Source organism: Callithrix jacchus, chromosome 7 (genome assembly GCF_049354715.1).
Source record: "Callithrix jacchus isolate 240 chromosome 7, calJac240_pri, whole genome shotgun sequence".
NCBI lineage: Eukaryota > Metazoa > Chordata > Mammalia > Primates > Cebidae > Callithrix > Callithrix jacchus.
The window spans coordinates 54,145,241-54,168,127 of record NC_133508.1 but is presented as its reverse complement, the minus strand read 5'-3'; the positions used below and the strand labels follow the sequence as shown (position 1 = coordinate 54,168,127).

At 52.0% G+C, this 22,887-nt stretch overlaps 1 protein-coding gene across 1 annotated transcript in view; it reads right to left on the bottom strand.

Annotated features, from left to right (window-relative positions):
• Window positions 1-592: 592 nt before the first annotated feature.
• The window catches only part of PADI3 (peptidyl arginine deiminase 3), a 37,443-nt gene continuing 15,148 nt past the window's right edge, over window positions 593-22,887 (bottom strand). Inside the window, exons 4-16 of the mRNA XM_035307918.3 lie at window positions 21,491-21,552; window positions 20,374-20,491; window positions 19,248-19,373; window positions 16,800-16,978; window positions 16,116-16,219; window positions 15,920-16,031; window positions 13,150-13,257; window positions 11,785-11,936; window positions 10,379-10,523; window positions 10,166-10,268; window positions 6,716-6,795; window positions 4,130-4,255; window positions 593-1,960 (exon numbers count right to left, since the gene is read on the bottom strand). Of these exons, the coding sequence (XP_035163809.3) occupies window positions 1,727-1,960; window positions 4,130-4,255; window positions 6,716-6,795; window positions 10,166-10,268; window positions 10,379-10,523; window positions 11,785-11,936; window positions 13,150-13,257; window positions 15,920-16,031; window positions 16,116-16,219; window positions 16,800-16,978; window positions 19,248-19,373; window positions 20,374-20,491; window positions 21,491-21,552 (1,649 nt within the window). The 3' untranslated portion in view covers window positions 593-1,726. The remainder of the gene's footprint in view (window positions 1,961-4,129; window positions 4,256-6,715; window positions 6,796-10,165; window positions 10,269-10,378; window positions 10,524-11,784; window positions 11,937-13,149; window positions 13,258-15,919; window positions 16,032-16,115; window positions 16,220-16,799; window positions 16,979-19,247; window positions 19,374-20,373; window positions 20,492-21,490; window positions 21,553-22,887) is intronic.

The window sequence follows — 22,887 nt, the reverse complement described above, 5'->3', positions numbered from 1 at the left end:
TCAAAATCCAGGCATGTGAGGGAGCACTGGGAGTCTGTTCTAGAATGTAAGTAAGCCATGGCCAGGAGGCAGCGCTGGAGAAACCTACACACCTCTAGCCACCCAGTCCGCAGAGAGCTGGAGTGGGTTTCTGTGTTTTGCACCTTGAGGGAGAACAAGGGGGTTGGGAGGGGGAGGGCAGAGGGCCAGTGCCCCAGTGCTCTGCGTAAGGCTTCCTGCAGCCTCTTGCAGGTGGAAGGAGGATGCTGCTAAGGGCATGCAATAGGCCTCCACATGCTTCCCACTGCCCCTCTTTCCACAATGCAACCTCTGGCCATAGCCCAGCCCCTATCCCTACCATGCTCGCTTGGTCCTGGGAGTCTGGTATTTTACCCCCAGGCTTGCTTTTATATGTCCATATCATCGAAACTGTCCATGGCAGCCCTAACTTGTCCTCTGACCAAGAGAAGGCAATCTCAGTCTTATCAGAATTTGGAATATCAGCCCCAAATTCTTGGGAGTCAAGAAAGCAAATGCTTCAGCTGCAAGAAATTCCTCTCTCCTCGCTGTCTCATTCTAAGCTCAAAGAAGGGTCAGCATGAGAACCAAGCCATTTGTATTTCTGTTGATTTATTAGCCAGGGACAAAAACGCAGCTGGACCCATACAGAACACACATGTAGCTGGCACATATCTTGAGAAACCCCCCAACCTCCACCCCCTGAATTCAGTGGTTCATTCCCAGAGGTTTCCTGCTGTGAGCTGTCTTGGTGGATCTAGCCTCTTTAGCCCCACTCCTGCAGCAGGGTGGAAATGCTGACCCAATGCCAACACAGAGCTTGGGACCAATCCAGAGGAGAGGAAGGGGTCTCTTCTCCTGCAGAGAGAGGTCCCAGAGCCAATGAAGCATGCTTCTCCAGACACCTAATATTAACCTTCACAAGGTGGATCACCACAGTCAACCATGTGTATTATGGGACATCCTTTTCACCCTTGTACTCAGTCTTCCCAGTACCCAAAAATCCCCCAGATACTTTCATCTCCAAGAAATTCCAGGAGGATTCTGGACAAAGCTGATTTCTGCATGTCAGATGATGGGGAGTTTATAAGGCTAAGGGGCAACTGTCATTCCTTCCACATGCTTCTAGAAGCTCCTACTATGTGACAGCTCATGCTAGGTGAGGTTCAACACCTGGGCAGAGGCTTGGCATGGTGAATGATGATCCTGCCCTGATCTAAGTGGATGCAAAACTCCCTTTTTATGGGGTGGGGGGGCTCGAGGAAGAATCTCTCCTGCCTGTCCTGTGACCTGGTTTTAGGGCTGTTCCTCTGCAGAGATAAGCAATTGGACCAAAGCAGAATCATGGATCCTTCCTCTGTTAGGATGCACAGGACAAGATGGCTGATGAGATGTGTGGCAATTTCTAGACCCCAATGTGGATGTGTCCCCAGATGGAGGATTTCAGGGTGGAGAGGGGACATCTCCATGGGTCGCACGGGATAGGCTGTAAGAAATGAGATCCTTCTTTATGGGAGGCCAAGAAGATTCAAGTCTGAGAACCAAATGGGTTGCAGGTGAGGCAATGGACACTTCCAGGGAAAAGGCTTCTGAGAGGCACAGTCACCCTCAGTGTTTCATCCGGAGCTTTGGGGGTCTCTTGGTGCTTATCATTCAGGGGACTGTCTCTGTCTCCACCACCTGGGCCAAGGCCCACCCAAGGGGGACAGGATGGTGGGTGGGGGCTGGCTCAGGGCACCATGTTCCACCACTTGAAGGAGAAGGGCTTTCTGCGCACGTTGGTGCCACAGTGCACCTCCCCGTGCAGCATGTGGTATGGAGTAAAGTCGTCGATGAAGGTGCAGTGCAGGCCCAGCGGCTCCAGCAGGGACCGCACCTTCTCCTCCAGGCAGCAGCGGCCGTTGATGATGGGACCAAAGGGCTTAGGGATGCCCAGGTACTTCCCCAGCACCAGCATGTTCACCTGCAGTCCGAAGGGGAGGCAGCACTTCATCACTGGGCTCCCACCCCACACCTCAAGTCTACCTGCAGGACCTAGGTTTGTCTTTCAGGCAGCCTTGACAATAGCTACTCACAGTTTCCTGTGCACTGACAGGGTAACTGGGGCTGGGAAGAACCCTTTAGCCAGGTGCCTTTGGGAGCATCTACAGAGCTCATTATGGCAACGTTCTCTGGAAACTGCCCCAATGTGAATTTGGAATTGTTGGTTTTGCCAGCTGCCATGTTTGTGCTACAGAATCCCAACCTTCTAGGCCATAGCTGATTGGGCCAGGGAGAACAGCTGGCCCAAAATGGACCAATCAGAGTCCCTCTCCCAGGAATTTGAAATTGACAAAGGGAGAGTCTAGCGGTCTCTGCCCATGTCAGTGTCTCTGTGCCTGGCCATACTCATCTTTGTCCCCAGGGACAGAGCAGCAAAGGAAGTCAAGCTGAAAGAAGAGGAATAGGAAAGAGGAGGTGGAGAGGAAGAGAGAAAGAGAATGAATGATGTAGACTCAGAGACGAGAGATGGTTCCAGGCTCTGCTGTAGCTATCCTGCCCTCAGGTTTCTGGTGTCTTTGTATTAAGACTCCCTCTGGCTGAAGCTGGCTTGAGTAGGACTTTGTCTCTTGTGAACATAAGAACCTGGATCATTGCACAAACTTCTGGGGGTACACATGTAATTTCAAGATAGCCTCGAACATTCAGGAAGGAAGGGGAGTGACAAGAGGCTTTGCAAGTGGAGGGCAAAAAGTTGCCTGAAAAGAGGAAGGAAAAAGGGGGGCATGAAGCAATAGTGGTGTGGACAGGTTCCCCACAAGGCTCTGACAATGGGACAGTTGAGTCCTTCTAGGGGATGGAGGAGGGGAGGGGTGGAGAGGGGAGCTGGGTGACCTATGGCAGTGCTACTCAAACCATATTCCTCTAAAGGGCAGCATCGGCACCACCTGGGTGGGGCCCCACCTGTCCAGGTGTTTCAAATGCAAGCTCAAGATTTAGAAGCAGGCCAGGTGCAGCGGCTCACACCTGTAATCCTAGCATTTTGAGAGGCCAAGGCAGGTAGATCACTGGAGGTCAGGAGTTGGAGACCAGCCTGGCCAACATGGTTAAACCCCGTCTCTACAAAAAATACAAAGCTTAGCCGGATGTGCTAGTGCATGCCTGTAATCCCAGCTCCTCAGGAGGCTGAGGCAGGAGAATTGCTTGAACACTGGAGGCGGAGGTTGTAGTGAGCTGAGATCGTGCCACTGCACTCCAGCCTGGGCAACAGAGCAAGACTCCATCTCAAAAAAAAAAAAGATTTAGAAGCATCAGAGTCAAAACCCTCAAGGCTCAGTCAAAGGCCACTTCTTCCATAAAGCCTTCTTGGATCTCCAGTTCTACCTCTCAGGCTGGAAGTGCTTTGTCTCAACTGCCACATCACCTTATGATACAATATAGATCACTGGGACATGTCCTCAGAGAATTGGGTTCAAGCAATTCTCCTGCCTCAGCCTCCTGAGTAGCTCAGCCTCCCAACTAGCTGGGATTACAGGTGTGTACCACCATGCCTGGCTAATTTTTGTATTTTTAGTAGAAACAGGGTTTTGCCATGTTGGCCAGGCTAGTCTTGAACTCCTGACCTCCAGTGATCTACCTACCTGGCCTCCCAAAGTGCTGGGATTACAGGTGTGAGCCACCAAGCCTGACTTGCTTGGAAAGTATCCCTCTTGATAAATTAGACTGAAAGTCCCCTGAGAGCAGGGGGCATTTTTAATCATCTCTGCATCTGCCACAGGACACCCTAAATACGTGTGGGTGGATGAAGAGCCTCAAGCTGGGAGGAATAGAGCAGAATGAGCATCTGAGTTTCCAGCTGATGCCATGTGCTTTGCACACAGACCTCATGCAATCATTCATTCACTCCACAAATGTCAAGTGGTCCCCTTCCCTGATGTCACTTAGGCCAAGGCTTGACCAACAAGCATTCCACAGGGATCATGGAGGTCAGCCAGCTAGTTCTTCTGAGAAGCACCATGGAACCCCTGATTCTCCCTGCCACCCCGACTGACCACCACAATCCTAAATATGACTGTGACCACTTTTCCCCTCTGGGGCTTAGAGGTTTGCAGCCTGATCTGACAAAACTTGAAGTCACGGGTGGTGGCCTCACCAAGTCAGGGAAGAAGGCCACCGCTTTTTTCCTCTCGGTCTTGAAGAGCTGTGGGACGTCGATGATGTCACACTCCGCCAGGCCCAGCTCCCGCTTCAGCACCTCGCGGTTCCAGTCAATGCAGCTCTGGTGGGGGGAAGGGCCACAGTTGGGGACACCTTGCCAGTGTATGTTGGGGGCACCCAAGGCATCATGTCTGGTTGAGAAGAGGGAGGATACCCAATTGCCCACAGGTCAACTGTCCACACAGATCTTAACTTTGTGCCCCTTTGTCAAAATATACCTATCCTGTGTCCACCCTCTCACAGTCCTACCACAGTAAGGTTAAAAATGAGTGTCTCAGAGTGCTCTTCCCTTGACCCTCTTCTTCAATTCCCTCATGCCTTAGAGGATCTCATTCTGTCTCATGGGTTTTTTTTTTTTTTTTTTTGAGACAGAGTCTTGCTCTGTCACCCAGGCTGGAGCACAATGGTGTGATCTCGGCTCAGTGCAACCTCTGCCTCCCGGGTTCAAGTGATTCTCCTGCGTCTGCCTCCTGAGTAGCTGGGATTACAGGTACCCACCACCATGCCCAGCTAATCCCAACCTCTTTATAAAGCCCAGCTCTTTCCTGAGCTCAGGTGTGTGGGCATGGCCACCTCTTTAGCATCTTCACCTGGGCATCGAACAGGCTCTCCAAACATGATGTGTCTGAAGAGAAACCTCATTCCTACCCCCACTACCCTGCTCGTCCCCCAGGGTTCTTCAGCTTTGTAAAGGTTGCCGCTGTTCACTCGGCTGTTAGGACCACAAGCCTTGCTGTTTTTCTTGATGTCTCCAGTCCCCTCCTCCATATCCAATCCATCAGCAAGTCCTGTGGGTGCTGTCCCCTTCCCACCTGGTCTGAAGGCCAGCCTGGTGGACTGCGATGCCTTCCTCTCGGGTCTCTGCTCTTGCCCCATGTGGCATAACTCCTCTTGCGCACCCCCAACTTAGGAGTGGAACTGACCGAGGTGCTTGGTGCCCGGCTCTGAAGTCTTTCCTGGGTTTGAGGTCACACCTCTCACCAGCTGCTCCTAGCCAGTGGCTGAGGGTGATGGGTACACTCATGCAGACCCGTTTCTGAGAGATGAGGGACTCCTCTAGTGGCCAACCACAGCTGGTGGAGTCCCCCATGACTTTGCTGAAGGTTCCTCAGGCTGCATGCAGTACAGGGTGTGTGTACCCCACCTTCCCTCTTCTTTACTCAGGACCTCCCAATCTTCTCTGGCTCCCGCTCTATGACCTCACACAGGCATTTTTACTAATAAAACCCTTACATATTTAACCTCGTCTTGACATTCTTGGAGGATTTCAACTCATGCAGTCCCTGTGTGGGAAATTCTGCTTCCCCTTCTGGAACACTGGACACCCATCTCTGCTCTGTGCTGGGGGAGGCTGATCCCTAGGAATGAAGGACTCAGTGCCCTCTGGCTCCTGATTGTGCTCAGCAAATGGGGGCAGAGAAGGAGGAGAGAATACAGCTGAGAAGGAGGAGAATACAGCTGAGGTATTTGTCCCTGCAGCTCCCCCCACCACCCAGGTCACTGTGGGTGGGCTGTCACATCTCCTGTCTCCTGGTGGCTTTTCCAGGTTCCAGTAACAGTTCCTCTCCCTCATTCCTTCAGGTGCAGGGGTGGTAACCCTTCCTACTCGTCCTAGCCTGGGACACTGCACAGTTCCTTGTTAGTTTCCTTGAGCCTGGCTGTGCCTTTGTAAATATCCACTTTATCAACCTCTTCTCCAGTTATCCAGCTCCAGGTGCCATGTGTTCCTGCTGGAATCGACTGTCACCCCTTACCTCCACAGAATATTAATATGCTTTCAACACAGCAGCAGAGAGATATTCTTTTTCCTGCTCTGTCGCCCAGGCTGGAGTGCAGTGGCACAATCTAGGCTCACTGCAACCTCTGCCTCCCATGTTTGAGCAATTCTCCTGCCTCAGCCTCCAGAGTAGCTGGGATTACAGGTGCACACCACCATGCCTGGCTAATTTTTGTATTTTTAGTACAGATGGGGTTTTGCCATGTTGGCCAGGCTGGTCCCCAGCTGGCTAGTCTCAAACTCCTGACCTGTGATCCACCTGCCTTGGCCTCCCAAAGTGCTGGGATTACAGGCGTGAGCCACTGCGCCCAGCCAAGAGATCTTCTAATACGTAAGTCAGATTGGTTTCTCCTCTGCTGCAATCCCCTAATGGCCTTGAATCTCACTCAGAGTCACAGCCAAAGTTCTAGCGATGTCCTACGAGGCCTCCCGTGATGTGACTCGGCCTCTTCTTGCTCCACGTCAGCCTCTTGGCTTGTCCTAAAATACTCCAGTCCTGTTCATTCCACCTCAGGGCCATCACCTGTCCTATTCCCTCTGCCTGGAATGCCTGTCCTCCTCCCATGCACACCCCTTGCTCCCCTCACTTCTCCTGGGTCAAAGGAGGGTTGGGGCCCCTCTGTCTGGGCCTGTTTTAAGCTGAGCTTTCATGAAGAGTGAGCCTCAGATGTACGTATCCCATTCTTGCCTCCAGCCCTGCCTACTCCCAAGTCACAGCCTGCAGGGTCACCACAGCCCCTGTACCTGCACAAATTTGTTGTAACTGATGAGGCCTTCATTGGAGAGCACCTGGTTGATGGAGATGGTCTTGACTTGCTCATTATCTGTGAAGGAGAGAAATGAAAGGGAAGGGCAGGCACAGCACCCACGTGAGGGCCACCTGCTCAGGGAAGCAGACAGTTCACAGCTACTCGTCTTGCCGACTCAGCAGCCTCTGACTTTCCCGGGTCTCGGTGGGCACCACCTGTCTGAGCTTGCCTTGGCCACTGTGCACATCTGGAGGTGTAAGGAGCAGGAAGGTCTGACTGCCATTGCGAAATGAACTTTAGACCTTTATTTGAGTTCACTGGCAGCGGGAACGCCTTTCGCTGGAAACTTACAACTGCCCCAGGGCACTGGATGAGGGTTCCTCTTGCTTTGGCTTAGCAGGGAGCTGGGTCACTTGCTGCGCGCCCACTCACCCACCATCAGAGTCAGGTTTTACAGGTTCACTGACCAGCGAACCAGCCAGTCCTGGGATTTGGACACCACCAGTCCCCAACCCTGCCCTCCAGGAAGTGACTGCATGAAATGGGGACCTCCTAGGGGCCCAGCTTTTCTCAGCCTGATGAGATGCCCGTGGAGATGAGACTGGACGGGGAATCGGAGGCTAGAGTCAATGGCACACAATCCTCATGGCTGCCACTTAGTAAGCGTTTACCATGGGCAGGCCCCAAGGGGAGTGCCTGCATTCAGCATCTCATTTAACCCCCATGGTGACCCCCACAAGGTATGCATTATGATCCCCACTTACAGATGAGAAAACTGAGACTCAGAGAGGTCAGAAGACTTGCCCAAGGTAACACAGGTAGGATATGTGGGGCTTATGATTCAAACCCAAGTCCAGGGCTCGCAAAAGGGCCTCGAGTCTTGACCAAGGGGCATGAGAGGGCTCCCCGACCCACCTGCACACCTGCAGGTCCAACACTCGCTTCACCCCAGTTAAAGGCAGGCAGCTGGGCTCCAGTCCCAGCTCCACTGCAATCTTACCGAGGCCTCTGGGCCAGTGACTTCCCCTCCCTGAGCCTCACATTCTTGGGTATAAATGTGGGTGATAGTCATCCCACAGGCTCTCGTGAGATCAAATGAGATAACACGTGTGATGTGATGCACACAGCATGAGGCCTGGAGCACTGAGGCGCCTAATAAGTGCTCTGGCCTTTGTGTCTGTGTAAGACCATGGCCGCTGCCTGAGTGTCGGCCAGCTCCCTCTCTCAAAATTCCTCCAGTGCAAAAAAAAAGTGGGTCCAGGCCAGACACAATGGTTCACACCTGTAATCCCAGCACTTTGGGAGGCCAAGACAGACAGATCACTTGAGCTCAGGAGTTCAAAACCAGCCTGGGCAACATGGTGAGACTCCATCTCTACAAAAAATACAAAAAATTAGCCAGGCATGGTGGTGCATGCCTGTGGTCCCAGTTACTCGGGAGGCTGCAGTGGGAGAATCGCTTAAGTCTGGGAGGTGGAGGCTGCAGTGAGCTGAGATCATGCCACTGCACTCCAGCCTGTGGGGTGACTGCTTGTGGCCTGCCACCTGTGAATTCTCCCACTCTCCCTCCCAGCTGGGCAGGTTGAAATAACTGCTCAACCCATTCCTGGGTCTTGCTCACCATAAACATGGTTCTCCCTGGAAAGATGAAGGTGGCATGTCTCCCTGCCTGGTCCATATTTTGGATTTGAGGATTTCTAAGACTTACTCTAGGTTCAACAGAGTCTAGTCATGGTCCCTTAGGGAGTGACAGGGTGAAGAAAGACTATATCTCTTCCACTTTACTGCTGGGACTCCAGGGTAGTGTCGGAAAACATTAACACTGGCACACAGAGAGCCAGGGGGCTTCGGAAGCTATTCTACTTGGGAGCATCTGAGTTCTACAGAAGCTTTTTACTCTCTGAGCTGTTTGGTCCAGGATGCTATCTGCCTCCCCTGAGGCCATGGGACCAAGAAAGTCTACGATCCTTTGTGCCAAAAGGTCTTTGCCCTGTGACCCCTGGGGTCACTGAGAAAGGGAGGATCCTCTGGGATTCATGCAGTCTCTGTGGGGCTGGTAAGGGAGTGAATTTGAGAGCCCTTCCAGCAAGCTTGCCAGATGACTCCAGTCCAGACATCTCCCTCTCTCAAAATTCCTCCAGTGGAAAAAAAAGAAAAAGTGGGCCCTGGTCAGACACAGTGGTTCACACCTGTAATCCCAGCACTTTGGGAGGCCAAGACCGATAGATCACTTGAGCTCAGGAGTTCAAGACAAGCCTGGGCAACATGGCGAGACTCCACCTCTACAAAAAATACAAAAAATTAGCCAGGCATGGTGGTGCATGCCTGTGGTCCCAGTTACTCGGGAGGCTGCAGTGGGAGAATCGCTTAAGTTACGAGGTGGAGACTGTGGTGAGCTGAGATCATGCCACTGCACTCCAGTCTAGCTGATAGACCCTGTCTCAAAAAAGAAAAAGCAAATGCCAGCCCCGTGTTTAAAGAGCTGGGAAAAGAACCATTAAAGGTGCTGCAGTATAAAGCGGTTTCCTTCTCCCCAGGTCTCTCTCTCAACCTCTCACGGTAGTTTTTATTTGCTATTTCATATTGCAGTTTGCCAGGGACACGAGTGGGGCAGACCCTTGCTGGTGTCAGGGCACAGCCTTGGGCCTCACAGCAGAGGCCTAGCTACCAGTGGGCTGTGCCTGGGCATATCTCTGCTATGAGACCCACATGCTGTGCCCTGGCATGGGGCTGGCAAGTCCAGCCAGGCATCTCCTTCCTACAGGCCCGCCACCCCAAGTCAAGGCAAATAGGCAACCTCCAGAGTATTGTGGCCTCTGGATATGTGCCGGGTACCTGAGCAAGGCTGGGTGAGACAGTTACCCCTCCCAAGTTGCCCACCAAATGCCCTTGCAGGACAGGGACGACTGATGTCATGAAGATGCTGAGTGGCACACATGCCCAACCCAATCCTCCACATGCCAGGCTCCTCCTGGGGGCAGAGTGCTGCAGCATCTCAGGACAGTGACAGAGGGGGGAGGCTTGGTGCCAAGGCTCCAGGGAGCACAGGAGTGGGCAGCAGAGAATCTGTGCCAAGGGGCAGAGAGGCTGGGAGATGGGACTATGCCTGAGCAGAGGCTCCAAGTCCCACAGATGCTCCATTGATCCTTACAAAATATAATTCAGATTTCAGGACAGTGACTGCAGAACATTAAAGCTCCATGGCATGACTGCGCTGGTCACACCCCTGGGAAGCCACTAGGTCCCCACTCTGTCCCTGTCCACCATCTATCACCCCGATCCCCGGCCCAAGTAAGGTATGCAGGGACAGGAGTGAGAAGCCCTGAATCTGGGGACACAGCCCTACTTTAAAATGTGCCCTCCCCCTCTCAAGCCATAAAGTGTCTTAATTTGGGTGAGAGGCAAGCAAGCTGCGAGCGGGGAGGGACACGGCGCTGTTACCCACCAACAACCCCCTGGAACAGGAGGGCCCTCCCGTGGCCACACTTCCGCTTCTCCTGGAAGAGCTTGAAGCAGGCCCCGGGACTGGCCAGGAGCATCCGGAAGCCCTGTGTGCAGAGAACAGATTCAGTTGAGCCTCCTGCCTTGGCATGATGCCCTGGAACTCAGTTCTTGCCCCAGATACCGGGGAAAGACATGTCATGCACAAAGCCCTTACCTTCCCATCGGGGGCAGGGACGAAGCTCAGAAACTCATCCACGTGGCCCACGGCCAGCCAATCCACAAAGAGCTCCACGGGGGGCTGCACCTTCTGGGCATGGAGGAAGTCCCGCACCACCTGGGTGACCCTGCGGCCACTTGACCTGGGACCCAAGAGGTTAAAAAAAAGTCACTTAACTAAAAAGACTCCATGCAGAAATAAAATGACAAGAGTTTAGCATTTCTGCAATCTCTGACTTTTTAAAAAACAAAAAACTCCGGAGCGGTGGCTCATGCCTGTAATCCCAGCACTTTGGGAGGCCGACACGGGCAGATCACCTTGAGGTGGGGAGTTTGAGACCAGCCTGACTAACATGTACTAAAAATACAAAATTAGCTGGGCATGGTGGCACATACCTGTAATCCCAGCTACTCGGGAGGCTGAGGCAGGAGAATAGCTTGAACCCGGGAGGCAGAGGTTGCAGTGAGCCAAGATTGCGCTGCTGCACTCCAGCCTGGGCAACAGAGCAAGACTCCATCTATTTGCATTTGGTTAGCTCAGTGTCTTGGCCTAATCCACAGCAAGTAACCATTATGATAGAATTCCTTTTCTGTCACGACTGAACACAAAATTTGTTTCTTTGTTTCTTTGTTTGTTTTTGAGATGGAGTCTCGCCCTCTCGCCTAGGCTGGAGTGTAGTGGCACAATCTTGGCTCACTGCCACCTCCACCTCCCGGGTTCATATGCTTCTCCTGCCTCAGCCTCCCAAGTAGCTGGGATTACAGGCACCTGCCACCATGCCCAGCTAATTTTTTGTGTTTTTAGTAGAGATGAGGTTTCACCATGTCAGTCAGGTTGGTCTCAAACTCCTGACCTCCTGATCCACCCACCTCGGCCTCCCAAAGTGCTGGGATTACAGGTGTGAGCCACCTCGCCTGGCCCATAATTTGTTACTCTCTCTGTATGTTATTATCATCTCACTTAGCATGTCTTGTACCTCACTTCTCTTGCTCAGAAAAAGATCTGATATTAGTCATTTACATGCTAGTATGAACAAGCTTTGACTTAAATGCATTTTCTCCCAGGACTGCTGGGAATAGAAACTTTTCTGTTACTATTGATTGACTAGTACTAGTATCATTATAACTTTGCTTTCTATGTGACTCACTTACCCTCTCTGGGCCCACTTGAAAAACTCAAAGTGTTGGACTGAATGATCTCTTAGGTCTCTGCTCTCTCTGGTTTCAAAGTCCACAAGGTGGACCATGTGTGGTGAACACCCAGCACCCCCACCACATCAGGGGTAGAATTTCACCACTCCTTGTTTCTGGTTCTCTTCAAGGAGTGGAATGACCCCTGCTCCACCACCATCACCGCCCCGAACCCTCAGCCCCGCCCTTGGAACGCCACTCCCGGCCTCTCACCCAGGCAGGTTGCCCCCAATGAGGATCCTCCCCAGCGGGTACTCTTTCCCATTGGCCACCACCGGGGGGCTGACCTCCAGGTTCCCAAAGGAGTCCAGGCCACTCACAGACCTGTCGCGGGGTTCCCGAGTCACATAACCAAAATCTGGACCCTGGAGAGGGAAACCAAGTCAGGTGGGGGTGGAAGGTACCAGGAAGAGCCTGAACCAACTTGCTGGGCTCTGAGCTTCTTAAAGACAGGGTGGGAGAGGCCATCCATTCTTCAGATGGAAATACAGAGTTATCAACAGTGGGTGGGGCATCTGATCCGGTCAATATTTCACGCACGCATAGCAGGCAAAGTTGGAAAGTGCTTGCATTCTCTGGCTGTGCCGCCTTATCAGGGCAGCATTATCGTGGTCTGCAGCATTATCGCCATGGTCGCGGTCACAGTCACAGTCACCGTCATGACAAGACAGCAGGGGGTGCTCTGGTTGCTCCTGCACTCCCCATGGCCACCCCACCCCCTTGCCTGCATAGCCTTCCTGCCAGGTCTAGCCCGAGGGCAAGGAGCAGCCCAAGTGGCCAGTCCTGGGAACCAAGGGGCTGCTGATGGCCCTCCCAGAACCTGCCTTTGAACTCTAGAGAAGGGGAGACCTCCCCAGGGCCATCTCTCACAAGGAACTTCAACAACATCAAGGGCCAGGAGAGAGCTCCTAACGCCTGTGTGATTCGTGAAGGGGTTGGAGGGGCCTCCTATTCTTTATGGCACCAAGCAAGTCACCCCTCTTTTCTCAGGAGGTCCCGGTTAGCAACCATCACCTCCTCCGTTACCCTTTTTATGACAATAATGATACCAGCTACCTTCCTCCATGCAGATACTGTGATTATGAGAAGCTTCGCAAACGCCTGTGAGGCCAGAGTCAAAATATCATTTTTACTGATGAGGTAACTGAGGCTCAGAGAGGGGTAGTAACTCATGCAATATCACACAGCATGTACGTAATGGAGCAGGGTTGCTCTGACTCTAAAGCTTGTGTTCTAAGCAGGTGCACCATCGTGCCTCCCCATTTAGCCCTGTCAGATTTAATCCATAGAAATACAGGATGCCCAACTGAGTTTGAATTTTAGATACACAACACTTTTTTTAGCATAAGTACATCCCATGCCATATTTGGGACATACTTACACCAAAAAGTTACCTGTGGCTTGCCTGAAATTCACATTTGATTGGGCATCTCCTGCATTTTATCTGGCAACCCTACCCTCATTCCTCAAGAGCACAGTTCCCACTGCTGCCCTCTGTACCCCACAGCCTGGTGTGACCCTTGGGGTAAGGCCTCTCAGCTTTCAGGGGTGGGCTGCATCCAGCCGGGGACCACTCACCAGGATTCTTTTGTAAGGGAAATCCTGCAGTTCCCCATTCCTTGGGGAATCAAAGACCACTGGGAGAGTCTTGTGTGGCGCCTGAATGTAGCCCAGCTCCATCTCGTCCTGCAAGTGAGGAGAGGCCAGACATGCATAGCTGTGACCATCAACAGCTGCCGCTGCTGGCTTGGCTCTGAGCCCTGTGGGGCAGACTGCTCACTGTGTCCCCTGTCCCAAACCTGCTTTGTGCTTGGAGGTGGAGAGGACCGAGGTCAGGGTGCCTGCTGACTGGAGGAGGGGCTGGAGGCTCGAAGAGAAGGTACACTTGCCTAAGGTCACACAGCAAGACCGAGGCCAGAGGTGAACAAGAACATGGACATGACCTTGGGGGTATCCCCGTGAGTGCTGGGCCAAGGCAGGTGGACACAGAGAAGCTCCCACGTGGCCCGAGTTGGACAGGGCTGAGGGGTCCTGATGAGATACAAATACGCCTCCTCCTCAGACCCACAAATGTGCCAGGTCAGCCCTGACGCCTCTTGTTCTGGAGGAAAAAATGGCCCAGTGTGAATGAAGGACATATCCATAACGTATCCTGAACTCTTCATAAATATTAACTCCATTCATCCTCATGACAGGCCTAGGCATGGGCACCATAATTACCCCATGTGACAGATGAGGAAAGTAAGGAACAGAGGTCTAATTATTTATCCAGTCTGGGCGTGGTCACTCACACCTATAATCCCAGCATTTTGGGAGGCCCAGGCAGGAGGATTGCTTGAGGCCAGGAGTTTGAGACAAGCCTGGGCAACATAACAAGACCCCATGTCCACAAAAAATGAGCTGAGCCTGGTGGTGGCACCTGTAGTCTCAGCTACCAGGGAGACCGAGGCAGGAGGATCACTTGATCCCAGGGGCTTACAGCTGCCAGTGAGCTGTGATCATGCCATGGCACTCTAGCCAGGGTGACAGAGAGAGACACTGTCTCCAAAAAGAAATAAATAAAATAAATTCAAAAAATAAATAAATAAAAAATAAAAAAATTTGTCCCAAAACTCACAGCTGGTTGGTGGCACAGCCAGGCTCTAAACCCAGTCCATCTTGCCCCAGAGTCCTGTCCCAAACCCCCTCACCAGACTGACCTCCAGCCAAGAGAAAAGCTCCTTAACATGGCATTCGAGGTCTCCCACCTCAACTCTTGCCTTTCCCAGAACTGGTGCCCTGACTGAGGAGAACACACAAGGTTCTCTTTTGCACCTCCCACCCCTGGGCCTTTGCACATGCTTGGCCTCTGCCAGGACCACCATCCTGCACAGCCTGGTGCTTGGCAGCCTAAGTCTCAGCACTGCCTTTATCAGCTCTGTGGCCCAGTCGTGCTCCCCTGAGATCTCCTGAATTATGGGGGATTTACAGGGGGTTGTCAAGAAGATGAAAGGATGCTATGCCTAGCCTGCAGTAAATGCTGCAGAAATGGCAGACATCATGTGCACCCATCTGCCAAATCTGGTCCAGCTCAGATGCTCTCCCTCTCAGAGGTCTTCACTGATTTCCTAGGCAGAGGTGATGCTGCATCCCCCAAACCCTGCTGGTGCTTTGCTGCTGCAGCCTCTGCACCCTAGATCTTCCCTCCTTCCTTCCCTCCTTCCTTCCTTCCTTCCTTCTTTCCTTCCTTCCTTCCTTCCTTCCTTCTTTTCTTCCTTCCTTCTTTTTCTTTCTTTCTCTTTTTCTTTCTCTCTCTCTCTTTCTTGTACCCTAGATCTTTCTTCCTTCCTTCCTTTCTTTTTCCTTCTTTCTTTCTCCTTCTCTCTCTCTCTTTTCTTTTTGAGACAAGGTTTCATTCTGTTGCCCAGGCTGGAGTATAGTGGCACAATCACAGCTCACTGCAGCCTTGATCTCCCCAGGCTCAGGTGATCCTCTGACCTCAGCCTTTAGAATAGCTGGGACTACAGACATGCCCCACCATGCCCTGCTAATTTTTTTTTTTTTTTTTTGAGACAGTGTTTCTCCCTTGTTGCCCAGGCTGGAGTGCAGTAGCAAGATCTCAGCTCACTGCAACCCCCACCTCCCAGATTCAAGCAATTCTCCTCCCTCAGCCTCCTGAGTAACTGGGATTACAGGTGTGCACTAAAACGTCGGGCTAATTTTTGTTATTAGTAGAGATGGAGTTTCACCATGTTGGCCAGGCTGGTCTTGAACTCCTGACCTCAGGCGATCTTTCCGTCTTGGCCTCCCAAAGTGCTGGGATTACAGGTGTGAGCCACTGTGCCCAGCCATGCCCTGCTAATTTTTTAACTTTTTTGTAGAGACAGGGTTTCACCATGTCTGCACCCTAGATTGTAGGAGTAGGTATTTTATAGTTTGGAGCAATCATCCTGCACGTCAGGCCTTCTTAGCCTCAACACTACTGAAGCGTGGGACTGGATAATATGTTATTGCAGGGGCTTGTCCTGAGCACTGTCTGCAGATTCTCAGCACTGTCTGCCAAACATTTCCTGGGGACAAATTGCCTCTTGATAAGAACCACTGGTCTCAGCTGTTGAGGGCAGGGAGTGTGTGTCTCTTACCTGTGCCACCCCGGGGGCCTAGCGTGGTGCCTAGCCCAGATCTGGTGGGTGAATGGGTATTGAATCCAGCATTCAGTGTGTGTCTGGGTCTCCAGAAAGTTCTGGAGAGAGGCCTCTAGGTCTCACATATTAGAAAGGGCACCAAGTTCCCTGGGGAGCACCCCAGATGAGGGCCTCTCCCTCCAGGAGGGCATCGTGGCCAGGCCCTGCCCAGTGGCCGTGGTTACCTGGATCCAGCGGTCATTGCGGTTCTCATCCTGTGGGCAGATGGTCAGCTTGCAGCCGGCCTTCCTGGCAAGCTCTGCCACCGCATCCACAAAACACGTGTTGTTCCTCACACTATGGACAAACCCAAGGAAGAGGGGCTTGGGATGGAGCCGGGTCCTGGGGGCCAGAGGGACCACCCACTGCCCCGAGACTCACCGGCACACATACACCTCTAGGGGCAGCAGGGTGCTGGGCGTCATGATCCAGGGTGCCACTCGGAACACGACAGTGTCAGTGAAGATAGGGGATGCTGAGAAAGCCTACAGGGGCAGACCAGGAGAGAAAGAGCACTAGACTTGGAGTCCAGAGGCCCCCCAGGCCTCTGGAAGGATTGCTAAGTCTGAAAGGTGGAGGCTGCAGTGAGCTGAGATCATGCCCCTGCACTCCAGCCTGGGTGATGGAGCAAGATCTTGACTCATTGTGAGTGGATTCCACGACTGTGGTCCAGAAGAAAGCCCATTGCCTCTCTGAAAGATGGAAATGAACCAGGAGATGGTCAAGAAGTCTGGGTTCTTTCACACCAGTGGTGCCTTGTAGACTTACCAGGAATGGAGCCCTCCCCATCACCCTTTATTATTATTAAGTTTTTTTGGAGACAGAGTCTTCCTTTGTTGCCCAGGCTGTGGAGTGCAGTGAGGTGATCACAGCTCACTGCAACCTCAGCCTCCCTGGGTTCAGGTGATCCTCCCACCTCAGCCTCCCAAGTAGCTGGGACTATAGGTGCACACTGCTAATATTTGTCTCACTAATATTTGTATTTTTTTTTGTAGAGATGGGGTTTCACCATGTTGCCCAGGCTGGTCCCGAGTGAAGCCCCTCTTGAACCCACTCTGCCCCTACCTCATTGGAGTCGTCCAGCAGAGTGACATGGAAGGAGATGAGTCCTGTGAAGCCGGCATCAGGGAAGGAGAGGCCTTCCACGAAGAAGCGCTCCTCATCCCCATGAAAGCGGGGTACCTCATAGGACACCTTGTCTTGGCCCAGCACGTGCCTATAGGCCTCACATGTATCCTCAGGACCTGGGACGGGAGGGAAGGGATGGCTATGACTCCCTGTGGGCCCAGGGAGCATGAGCATGAGAGACACAGGAAGGGGTCTGTAGCCTCATCAAAAATTGCAAGTCCTACAACAACTCCCTCCTTTCACCTCCACTGGCAAAGGAGAGGCAGGTAATACACAGCGGCGGCACAGCTTGGGGAAGTGTTTTCCTTTCTAAGATTGGTGCTCATGTCTTTTTGGAGCGCAATTTGACAGCAACCAACAAAGTAATATTCACCCCTAGCTCAGCAATTCCACTACTAGGTATCTTTCCTGCAGAAATACACCTACAGGCTAGGCGCAGTGGCTCATGCCTATAATCACAGCACTTTGAGAGGCTGAGGCGGGGGGGATCACCTGAAGTTAGGAGTTCAATCCCAGCCTGGTCATCACGGTGAAACCCTGTCTCTATTAAAAATACAAAAATTAGCCAGGCGGTCATGGTGCACACCTGTAGTCCCAGCTACTCATGAGGCTGAGGTAGGAGAACCACTTGAGTCCAGGAGGCAGAGGTTGCAGTGAGCTGAGATCACACCACTGCACTCCAGCCTGAGTACAGAATAAGACTTCATCTCAAAAAAAAACAAAAAAAAAAAAGGTACAAATTCATATATTTCTGTACAGGAGTGCTCGCTATTCATTCATTCATTAAATATTTACTGTGCAACTACAGTGCACCCACGGGGTGTGGTTCTGGACTTGGGACATGGCCATGAACAAAGCCCCTCACCTCAAGCAACCTGCACTGTTATAAAATCAAAACTCTGTAAACCACCACAGTTCAGAGAACTGTGTAAGTCATAGCATCTCTATGCTTCGGAATATTACATAGCAGAGGAAAAGAATAAAATAGAGCTCAATAAATACCAGGAAAGTGGTGGAATTATTACTCAATGAAGGAAACTGATTGGAAGCAGCATATGGACACACGCTGGAGTGCATGCAGAACAAAGCTGGGCAGAGCACATCCCAACTTGTTAACAGTGTGAGTCAGATTTAGGCCAGGTACGGTGGCTCATGCCTATAATCCTGACACTTTGGAAGGCCAAAGCAGGTGGATTGCTTGAGCCCAGGAGTTAAAGACCAGCCTGGGCAACATGGTAAAACCCTGTCTTTACAAAAAAAAAAAAAAAATACAAAACTTAGCAAGGTGTGGTGGCACATGCCTGTAGTCCCAGCTACTTGGGAGGCTGAGGTGGAAGGATTGCTTGATTCTGAAAGATGGAGGTGGCAGTGAGCTGAGATCACGCCACTGCACTCCAGCCTGGGAGACAGAGCAAGACCTTGACTCAGATAAATAAACAAACAAACAAACAAATAAATAAATAAACAAAGAGTCAGATTTAGAGACAGGGGTAGAGAACTCTCAGATTTCACTTTCTATACTTCCATATTGTCTGATGATTTTAAAAATAAGTGGGGGTGGGGGGGTTTGGTGGCTCACACCTGTAATCCCAGCACTTTGGGAGACTGAGGCAGGGGGATCATGAGGTCAGGAGATTGAGACCATCTTGGCTAACTCAGTGAAACCCCATCTCTACTAAAAATATAAAAGTTAGCCAGGCATGGTAGCATGTGCCTGTAGTCCCAGCTACTCGGGAGGCAGGAGAATCACTTGAACCTGGGAAGGGGAGGTTTCAGTGAGCCGAGATCATGCCACTGCACTGCAGTCTGGGCGACAGGGCAAGACACCATCTCAAAAAAAAAAAAAAAGCATCTATTGCTTGTATACATTTTTACTTTCTCAAAGGTATTTAGATTCCTACTTGTATTTCTTGTGATTTGGGCACTGTGACTATGTAAAACAACAGCCATCTATTTGGGAGGATGCAAACGGAATTAAGTAGGGGCAAAATCTATGGTGTTTGGGGCTGGCTTTACAAAACTTCAGCGAGACAGACAAAACACTGATAACCGTTGAATCTGAGTGACGGGCACATGGGGGTTCATCGCCTTGCTTATGTGTACATTTGAAATTTTTGATAAGAATTTTGACATGTGCTTAAAATGTATTTGGAAAGTTCATTCATCCAGTAAAATGACCTCAGGCCAGGTGTTGTGCTGGGACACCAGTTCATCAGTTCCAAAGCCCCCACTTCTGACTGTTCTTACTGTGCCCAGCCACCCAACCAGGGCATCTCCTGGAGTGTGAGCAGGACCTGCCCATGGCCCAAGGCAGGAAGATGAGGTTCCCTGGCAGGCAACCGGGCAACGGGGCACAGATGGTGAGGGGGAGTGGCACAAACTCACCGCAGACGTGGAAGACCCGTGCCCGTTCAGCATCATAGCTGGAGGTGTGGAGGACAAGTTTGTGGTCATCAAAGAGGGCAGCAGGGCCCTGCGTCCGCAGGACCATGACAGACATGTCTTCCAGGTCTATGAAGCCAGAAAGAGTAGTGGTGACTCAGGGGAGTCCTGGACGCTGGCACCTTCCTCTGCTGCCCGGCTCCCTCCCCAGGTCAGTGGGTGTCAAGACCTGGGTCTCCCATCCCCAGCTTTGTGAAAACCCTGGAAGCCATCTAGAGCAAGCCGTGAAGACGTCCATGCTCTATTGGACTCATGTTTCCTGAACTGCCCAGAGAAGCATGAAGTGTGGCATAGCCAGCCAGTGTCTGACACACAGCAGGTGCTCCAGAGAAGTGAGGATGGTGAGACCACGTGGTCATCAGGCAGGTGAGGGCTCTGGTCTCCATCCCAACATCACGACACTGTGATGCTGGATGAGTCCCTCCCTTCCAGAGAGGCCACTGGAGACCTACTGGGCCCCCAGACCCACCATCTCCAATGATGCCCACTTTGGAAGGCAGCCATGGGCATCTCCCTCAGATAGCACCTAGCACACCCCAGGATACTGCAGCTCATTCTCCATGGGGCTGGGATGCAGGGCAGATGTACTTAGGATGTGAGTGCCACAGAAATACAGGCCAGAGGTGCAGGGGGAGGAGGCACAGATTTGGGGTTGAGAGGGGAGGCCTGGACAAGATACAGACTTCAGGGAGTCTCCTGACTTCTGAGCCTCAGCATCCTTGTCTCTAAATTGGGGTGATGATACTGCTCACTTGGATGATTCAATGAGAATTTGGGGAAAAGGCCTGGCACACAGTAGGTACTGAAACAGTGCTAGCATCCTCTGCTCCCCTGCAGGAAGAGAATGGCGAGGTGGCTCATTTCCAGAGCTTCTGCCCCGGCATGTGACTGCTCGCTGGCACCAGGGAACTAGGGAGGGGCAGCTGCCAGCCCGAGATGGGTTTTGAGGAACATCAAGGTGTGTCTGGAGGCCGGCACTGTCCCCTGGACACTGCCCTCAGAGTCCCACCTGTGTGGTGGAACCCTCGTGGGGTAACTGAGCAGTGACCTGGGACCTGCCCAGCCTCACCTTGCAGGGAGTGCACGTGCTGGTCGTCGTTGTCCTGGATGCCACAGCTCGGATCATCACGGTCACAGTTCACCAGCAAGATGGCACCATACCCACTGGGCCCCCAGACCCACTGCCGCTGCCAAGGGCAAAACATAGCCAATGATGGGAGCTCAGATGAGACCTGTGCCTCCCTGCCCAGGAACCCCAGCCTGGCCTGCCCCCTGACCACCTCACCCTGTGAGGCTAGGTCCACGTTCTCAAAACAGCTCCTTCTCAAGAAATGGCAATGGCAAGGGCTCTCTATGGCCCACACCATCCAGCCCAAAGCACAAAGCTGGCTTTCATGGCTGTCTGTGACGGGCCTTCAGCCAACATCCTCTTTCTCAATAAGCAACCTCCTGATTATAGGATCACGCCTCACACTGTGCTATTTCTCCATTTCACCCTCCTTGCTTTTGCTCCTGCCATTCCCTGCACCTGAAACGTCCTCCCTCCTGCAGCCTTTCAGAGCCCAGCTCAAGGCTATGTCCCTGCAGGAAGCCTTCCTCGCCCACCCAGCCCACCTCGACCTTCTCTAAACTCCCGGTGCACCAAGTTCCACCATAATTCAGTCCCAGGTTCTTCAACAGTTTCATATCTGGTTTCTCTTCTTGCCTAGATCAAGGTCAGCACATTATGAACTGTGGACCAAATCTGGCCCATTGCCAGTTTGTGTAAATAAAGTTTTATCGACACACAGTCATATCCATCAGTTTCTGTATTAACTGTGGCTGCTTTGGCACTATAATGGCAGAATTGAGACCATATGGCCCGCAAAGCCTGAAATCCTTACTATGTGACTTTCACAGAAAAAGTTAGCCCACTCCTGACCTAGATTATGAGTCCAGAAGGTCTTGATCCCAGAGACCAAGGGCTAGCACAGGGCTGGTACCTCCATGCCTGATAATTCCTGGTGTTGATTTTTCTCCTGGTCAAAGAAGATCCCGAGCCATACCTGGTTTGTTTTTGGTTCCTCTGGCCTCAGCATCAGCTGGGAGGCAGGGGGATACCTGTAATGGTCTCACCCTTCTTAAACCAACCTAGAGCAAGCTCCAAACTGCACTCCCCGTTCCTTGGCCCAGGCAGAGATGCCTACCTTGTCCACAAAGTTCCCATCCTGCCTTCCCTCACAGTTCAGATCACAATCCAGAGAGATGTCTGCAAGAGGAGGCACAGGGTAAGTCACTACAAGGCTCCCAGGAGCCCAAGGCAGGCCTTAACCTTGGGGCTTGTCCAGGGCTGGGCAAAGGCAAGTCATTTCCAAGGAGACACCATCCAGGGGTGAAGTCATCTGCGCCCTGTGGGCTGGGGAAAGAGGCCTGAGGAAAGAAGCAGGGTCACAGCAAAGGCCCAGGACAAATGCTGGGCCTCTAGGAAACCTTCCCTGACGGCTCCCTATCTGCATCCCTGCAGCCCTTGTACTCCCAGGCACACCCTGCACCGAACCCAGGTCTCCTGAAACATTCTTATCTATATAAGGCCGCCTCATCTCCTTGGGATGGCGGAGCAAGCCTGGACTTTGGTGTCAAACCGAAGTGAACATGAACCCAGGCTCTGCCACCTACTGGCGGTGTGTCCTCTCTGAGCAACTCACAATCCCCAAATCCCACCCCATCCCACCTTCTTAACATTTCTGCCTAGACACTGGGGGAGATTTCACAACACACATGGAGCATTCGTGAGGTCTGAATCAACCTTCCTGCTCTGAAAAAAAGTAGTTGTCTCAGTTCTTTTTTTTTTTTTTTGAGACGGAGTTTCACTCTTGTTACCCAGGCTGGAGTGCAATGGCATGATCTCGGCTCACCGCAACCTCCGCCTCCTGGGTTCAAGCAATTCTCCTGCCTCAGCTTCCCAATTAGCTGGGATTACAGGCACGCGCCAGCATGCCCGGCTAATTTTTTGTATTTTTAGTTGAGACAGGGTTTCACCATGTTGACAAGGATAGTCTCAATCTCTTGACCTCGTGATCCACCTGCCTCGGCCTCCCAAAGTGCTGGGATTACAGGCGTGAGCCACCGCGCCTGGCCCAGTCATCTCAGTTCTTAAAGAAGAAATAGTGAGGAGCAAGGAGGGAGAGAAGAAAGAATACATTTGAAATAATTTTTTTTTTTTTTGAGACAAGACAGGGTCTCTGTTGCCCAGGCCAGAGTGCAGTGGCATGATCATGGCTCACTGCAACTTCTGCCTCCTGGGCTCAAGTGATCCTCCAACTTCAGCCTCCTGAGTGCTGGGACTACAGGTGCGTGCCATTATGCCCAACTAATTTTTGTATCTTTTGTCGAGGCAGGATTTCACCATGTTGCCCAGGCTGGTCTTGAACTCCTGGGCTCAAGTGATCCACCCACCCCAGCCTGCCAAAGTGCTGGGATTACAAGTGGAAGCCACCATGCTTGGCTCGAAGTGATTTTTAAACAAGTGAAAAGATACCCAACCACCGCGCAACAAGTGGATACATCGCATAACCATGATATGCGGCAAAAGAAGCCCAACACA